The sequence below is a fragment of the Poromitra crassiceps genome (assembly GCF_964638095.1).
Source record: "Poromitra crassiceps genome assembly, chromosome: 14".
NCBI classification, from domain to species: domain Eukaryota; kingdom Metazoa; phylum Chordata; class Actinopteri; order Beryciformes; family Melamphaidae; genus Poromitra; species Poromitra crassiceps.
Genome location: NC_139633.1, coordinates 13,658,870 through 13,666,369, shown reverse-complemented (window position 1 = coordinate 13,666,369; position 7,500 = coordinate 13,658,870). Strand labels below are relative to the sequence as shown.

At 43.4% G+C, this 7,500-nt stretch overlaps 1 protein-coding gene across 1 annotated transcript in view; it reads right to left on the bottom strand.

Moving 5' to 3' along the window:
* drc8 (dynein regulatory complex subunit 8) overlaps positions 1–3,946 on the bottom strand; it is a 13,619-nt gene extending 9,673 nt beyond the window's left edge. Inside the window, exons 1-3 of the mRNA XM_083650617.1 lie at positions 3,670–3,946; positions 2,506–2,614; positions 875–949 (exon numbers count right to left, since the gene is read on the bottom strand). Of these exons, the coding sequence (XP_083506743.1) occupies positions 875–949; positions 2,506–2,614; positions 3,670–3,679 (194 nt within the window). The 5' untranslated portion in view covers positions 3,680–3,946. The remainder of the gene's footprint in view (positions 1–874; positions 950–2,505; positions 2,615–3,669) is intronic.
* Between the last annotated feature and the right edge of the window lie 3,554 nt (positions 3,947–7,500).

The window sequence follows — 7,500 nt, the reverse complement described above, 5'->3', positions numbered from 1 at the left end:
AGACCCTGAAATTATATCAATCATAACTAAATGAATGTGACTGATTCCAGCTTCCCTCATCTCTCTGCTACCATTACCTCCCTGTCGCTGAATGCCCGCGCACAGCCACAGTAATCTTATGAGTGAGTGTGAGACATGATGCGGCCACATCCTCGCCGCCTACACACTACAGCCTACATTGTAGGCCCTACAACGTGATCACCTCATCGGTTAGCTCCACTCATTTTGTGCCCCAAAACAAATTAAACCTGGATTCCAAAGTGAGTCAGCACTCAGCAGCACATAAGATGTGAAAGCCAGTGTAAAATGTGTGAGGAGGATAACAATCTTCCCCCCATAACTCTGTGAAGGAAGAATAACCTATTTCACAGCTAAGGAATAATCTAGTGTTATTATTGCACAATGCACATGTCATCTTATCAGTATGTAGTGCATTAACACAGCGGCCAAAGTCCACAGAGAGGCAGACAATGGCTACTGGGCCCATCAAAATAGGCTCAACAAACAACTAAGATGTAGTTTGTATGTTTCCAGGAAATGATCCCATCCATGATAAGTGATAAGATATTTATTTGGCCATATTGTGTCTCTGATATTGACTCTTAAGTACTGTGCCATCTCTTGGCTAAACAATGAATGACAGAGAATATCTATATTGTATGACATGCATACTTAATGGTGTTAGTGGCATGCATTCTGAGGACATACATTTGACTCTCTGGGAGAAAGATTAGAGTTTGGTTTAGATATCTCTTCTCCACTCAAGGCAGCAAGTGAGAGACATTTTTATTTGTCTCACATCTTGCAATGTTCACCTTTAAGGCCCCATTCCTGAGTTGGACACGGCACAGCACATAGTCCAGAGGTCACTCACCTGCGCTCCTCCTGTCCAGAGCCAAAGGGATTGGCTAGCTCTGCGGGAGGGGGAGGGGCATCTGCTGACTCCTCTCTATGGGATAAACCAATAGAAATGTAAATAACAAATGCAAATATAACAGAGACATAAAAAATATATATAAATATTAACACTTTAAAGCATTATTGCTCTATCTTAAAGCCTTATCACTCTATCTTTTCTTTCCTCTTGACTTATTCCTTCAAGTTATTGTACTGCTATCTGCCCATCTATGTCAGTTTGTGTGTGTCATGTTTTATTATTACATACCGGTAGATAACTACAGTCAAGAAAGACGTGATGTTATCATGAAGATATTTCACCATCCATTTTTACTGCATTCTTACCTTACTCTTACCTTAGTGTGTATTTAAAGTCGAGCTGAACCCAAAAATGACTTTTCTTTTCTTTTAGTTCAAATACCTGGGTATGCAGTGCACCTATTTAATAATGTATGCAAAAAAATCACAAAAATCTAATTTCTTTAGTTTTTCACACTTTTTCACATCAAAAGTTCTTTTTTCAAGATTTCATTGATAACAGTAATGTACAGTTTGCTGACGTCACCTAGTACTATCAAATTTCTACGCCATTTCAACCAATCATTTCACGACATGCAGCTGTCAATCAAATCTTCATTTCAGGATAATTTTCTCTTCCAAATGAAGGGGAAAATGGCGCCTAGTGCCTGTCATCTGGCAGAGTTTCTAGCCCATAAACTAACTACCGTACTAACTTGAGCAATTATGCAAACTAAATCAAACGGTAATGTCTAAGAATGCAAAGAAATGTAACTGGCTCGTTAAAACACGCATTCCAGGAATATTATTAACATTTATAACGATAATGGCGCGCGCCTCCGAGCCTGACTGTCCTGACTGTCCTGTCCTGACTGTCCGAGCCTGACCCCTGGCTGTCAGGGGTCGTCTCTCGGAGATTCCAGGCGGGTGGGCAGCACCCATGCATCGGATTGTCCGCTCGTTCCGCACGAAGCCGGTGGCTGCCTGGTACTCCACGGATCCCACTCGCGTAGCACGACAACACGCTGAATCCCACCCGATTTGGGGGTGGAATACGCCAGGATTGGCCGATGCCAAAGCCAGTCGACAGAATTGTCAAATCAAATCATCGACACCGTATATGGTCCGCCTCTCAATTTGTTTTCAGTCTGAAACTGACTCAGATGCACGTGACGAACGGGTTCACCTCGACTTTAAGTCAATATCAACTCAACGTTTCTTATCTGTGCATCTCTCATAATACACAAAATAAACAGAAAGTCCTCAGGACGGAAAGCCACGTTGTCTTTTGAAAGTGTATGATCATCCTTGATTAATTATTTCGATAAAATACAAAGCAAGTAAAATATTGGCCTCATACACCACGGTGGCGGACACTTGTATACAAAGGATAAGCATGGTGTTAACGTGTTGATTTGGAGTGATGGTTACAGGAATCCAACTCCTTTCTGTACTCGTGTAACACTAGTTATGCAGCTGCAGCCTTGTCTGTGACATCACTCTCTCATGATGAGGACAGTAGCTAATCCACTCGTTCAGATGTACACCTGTCGTGTGCCACACCCTGCCCTATATATACAGTAGCCTTACCTTTGTGTGCCTGGTGCAGCCAGACTATGAGCCATACAGAGGTGTGTGAGCAGGAACAGAGAGAGGACACGTGGGACCAAGCTGTCCAGGCCAGGATCCATTGGCACACCTACAAGAACACAGCCCAGCAATGAACCTCATCATGATACAGTCGTGTAGTGCCATAATGTATTAGAGCTAGCTTAGCTACAGGGCTCCATCATCATGCATCTATTTCTGCATCTGTAGTCCAGGATTCACAGCAGACATGTTTAGCTTTGGCTAAACAAATGAATACCGGTAGGCATGGTTGAGTATATTCTAGAGGCAGGACAGAAATAAGTAGCGTTATTTATAATATATTAGTTATATCAGATAGTCATTCAAGAAAATTGTTAACAATTTTTTCAAGGCCACAGCCTATACTGTATGTCATATAGACTATATGACACTCTATATGATATAGTGATATAGATGGCCTGGCTTATGATGTGTGTGTGTGTGTGTGTGTGTGTGTGTGTGTGTGTGTGTGTGTGTGTGTGTGTGTGTGTGTGAGCGTGTGCGTGTGCGTGTGTGTGAGAGAGAGAGAGAGAGATGGAGAGCGAGAGAGAGAGAGAGAATGGGGTGGAAAAAGGACAGCAAACTGCTCTGTGCTCTCCCTTCTGAGCCCTGTCAAGCAATGACGTGAAACCCGTCCCGCGCACACACACACACACACACACACACACACACACACACACACACACACACACACACACACACACACACACACACACACACACACACACACACACACACACACACACACACACACACACACACACACACACACACACACACACACACACAGCCGCGGCGCGCACGTCCCAGACCCAACTCACTGCAGGACCAGCGGGCCTGAATTAAAACGGTTGACGGTGCAATGTTGAAAGAATCAAATTTGAGTTGAGCATTGTTTTATGTTAAATACTAATTATTAACAACACTCAAGCAGCATGCACTGTAACTCATACGGGTATTTAACGTTAGCTAACTAACGTTAAAGCGGTGAAAGAATAGCCTACACAACAACACCATGCTAATAATGGATTCATCATGTTTGGTGATATCGTCAAGCTGCGGCACTGCAGCAGGCTGCCTCTGCTACCGGTGTTACCGTGTTTAACACAAACAGGGAACACTTACCTCTCTGCATAGTTGGAAACGCGTTGAACCGAGGCAGGTTTTAGGTTGATAGGTTCATAACGGGAGAATACCGCCGTCCCGCACCGCCCTGCTTGCCTTGCTCGCGAATCTCGGTCTGCACTGCGCAACGGCGACGAGTCGACACGACACGCGCGCTCCGCTCCCTGCCTGCCCTGCCACGGAGACCGGAATGTTTTGGTCAATGACGGGGTCCACGTGGAACATCTACATCATCACATCACTTCGCAGCAGCAGTGCAGTGTCAGCCTGTCAGGGAGTTCACTTCAGAGGCAGAATCTGCCTCCGGGTTTTCCGCCCCGCCACGTCCTCCCTCCGCCCACACACTGGATGGATTCCACAACCCCCCCCCCCCCCCCCCAGGATGCCATATGGCTCTTCCTACATTTTCATTCTGCTAGAAATCAAGAAATCCTTCAGACAGGCTTATTTCACCCCCTGTTTTTATTAGTTGCACACTGTTAGGTAGCCTACATAAATTTGTTTAAATGCAAAATCCATTCCCTAAATTAAAGCTCCCTCTCTCTCTCTCTCTCTCTCTCTCTCTCTCCCTCTCTCTCACTCACACAGCCACACACATAGCGAGAAAGAGAAAGAGAGAGAGAGAGAGAGCGAGAGAGAGAGAGAGAGAGAGAGAGAGAGAGAGAGTGCAAACGTCACAAAAAGACAATTTCTGTACTGCCAGTAGCTGACCACAAGATGTCCCAATGACACTTTACTTGGATTGCTGGTTATAATACTGTACATTGTAAGTCATCATAAGCTCACTATGACTACCTGCTATGTCCAAGTTGTGAGGCTGTCATAGGCTACTTATAAGTAGCCTAATGTATTTACCAATGGAACATAAATATGTTTTGTTTCTAATCAAAATAATATATCTTCTAATCAAATATATTATGAGCTGTGGAATTATTAGTCTGCCACGCAATGCTTTTTTATTTATGAGCAAATATATGGGAACTTTCTTATAACAGAATCAATACCTTTTTATCAACTCATATTGCTTATTCTTTAATAATATCATAATCACATCACTATCTAATAATCACTAGATCACTATCATATCATATATTTTCACGTCTTTCATGTCATATTGTAATTATATTAAATCATTATAAGTGATACATGCCACATTGTAATATTAATGAAAATGTATTATGAGTAGTAAAATATATATATTTTTACAATATTTTGGATTAGGCCAGGTCTCAATAGCTCTATTACTCACGTTCATTTGAGAAATTGCATTTGCTCAATTAACAGATTATTTTTATTTATTTATTTATTTATTTATTTATTTATTTATTTATTTATTTATTTATGTACGTACGTACGTATGTATGTATGTATGTATGTATGTATGTATGTATGTATGTATGTATGTATGTATTTATGTATTTATGTATTTATGTATTTATGTATTTATGTGTTTATTTATTTTAACCTTTCGAGGTCAACACCAAATACATGCAACAACACTGATGACAGAGCATTGCAGGTGCATCACAAATCAGTAATCACGCCTGGTGGCATCATGAAGGTCCACTGGAGAGTCAGCTGTGCATCAATAATGTCTACATAGGGTCATCAACTGGATGTGGCACACAGTGTGTACACACACACACACACACACACACACACACACACACACACACACACACACACACACACACACACACACACACACACACACACTATACAGTATAATTGTGATTTAGGAGGGTGTTGTTAACAGGTCAAGGTAAGTTGTAAATTCTGTGGTAGCTGCACACTCTAATTATCACACTGAGCTTCAGATGGCTCCCTTGGGTGCAGAACCTCTTTTCTTTATTTCACGTATAGCGTCGAAGGATGTTCTTACAATCCATCTGACAATGATATATATTCAACATAAGATAACTCCATTATTCCCCAAGGGGAAATCTTTAGCAGCCAAATCTTTAACAGCCATGTGCTCGTGTCCCACTGAAACAGATAACGGTTGCTATCAAAGATCATAGATTTAGATTTGAAGCGACACCTTTTTTTCTGCCCTCCTTCACATTGGGCAGTTCAAATATATTGATTTCAATCTTCTTCTTTTTTTAAGCAATTGCTACCCGTTTAGTTTGCTTGGAAGAGACAAACCAGGATTGTTATCTGGGGTGGTGGCCACATTTCCTGACTGAGAACTCACTAATTACAGTTCAAGGTATTATTTAAAAAAATAATCCAAGAGCTCACAGACTCTCCCAAGCATCATCAATAAAGTGAATGCAGCCAGTCTCTTCCTGACAGCACAACTTGCAACCTCGTTTCTCCAGACTCTGTGTCAACAGAAACCTGAGGAGCCATGATCCATAATCGATCATGTAAAAAAAAGATCTCTTGAAGACACCATAACAGCAATATAATAGCGAGTGAAAATGAGTAGTGATACATTTTTCTCTCTCTCAAAGACCCCGGGGGAGCCCCTAACCCAAAACCAGGGGGAGAGAGAGGGTCCCCTCATCCCAACACGTTCTGGACGACGAGCCCGGCGGCGTAGTTGACCTTTGCCTGAACCCAGAGGTGCAGAGTGCTTTTTAACGGTCTGCCCATGGTGAGTTCCATACAATGCAAAAGGTACCAGGGCGCGTTACCTCCAACGCACAAGGCACCGGGGCGCCTTACCTCCAATGCACAAGGCACTGGGGCGCGTTACCTCCAACGCACAAGGCACCGGGGTGCGTTACCACCAACGCACAAGGCACCGGGGCACCTTACCTCCAACAACACGTGACAAAGCAGGGCTCTGGTACGAGTGAGAATAGGCTGCAACACCGCAGCACTGTGAGTAGTGAGCAATGAGCATTACCGTCTCTCACACAGGCACACACACACACACACACACACACGTAACACACACACACGCACGTGTACACGCATGCACGCACTCACACACACACACACACACACACACACACACGTAACACGCACAAACGCACGTGTACACGCACGCACGCATGCACGCACACGCACACACACACACACACACACACACACACACACACACACACACACACAGTGCAGTGCCAGGATAAATCAGGATTAGAGTTTGGAGTGTTGCTGCAGTTCTTCAGGAGTGGACTGGATGGACAACAGACAGGGAGTGCAGCAGGGACAGAAGTCAGGGAGAGAGGGGGGGAGAGAGGAGCAGAGGGAGAGAGAGAGAAGGTGAAACTGATTGAGGGAGGGCAAGACGTTTCTAAAAGAGACATTTCCTTTGACGTAAGACACAGAATTTGTGTGCATGTTTGTACAGATGTGTTGTAGTTTCAGTCAACCGTGGGATTGGACCATTACGCATTGAGCTGTAAACAAACTCACTCACACACACTCTCACACACACACACACACACACACACACACACACACACACACACACACGCATGCACGCACGATGTATGTAACTTATGTTGTGTGTAGATATATGTGATGTAGTATATGACTGTGATGATGCTATTTAAAGGGACTATAAACATAAACATAACTGGGGGAAATAACTTCGATATCGTAACACCATGTGTCATTGGGTTGATTGTTGATCTCTTCATTTTCTGATCCTTTATTGATCCCAAAGGAGAAATTAATCTTTTCTCTTGCCCCGTCCACCCAGAGGTCAAAGGTCAGGGTCTCTTTGGGGCTGCATGTCAGACGTTCAGTGTCTTGCTCAAGGACACTTCAGTAGTGTGGATGCTTGTTTTCACAGGAGCTTGTCCTCTGGTTGAATTACACTACTCTACTGCCAGAGTGTTTTAAAACCATATATACCAGTATCAGGTATCTGGG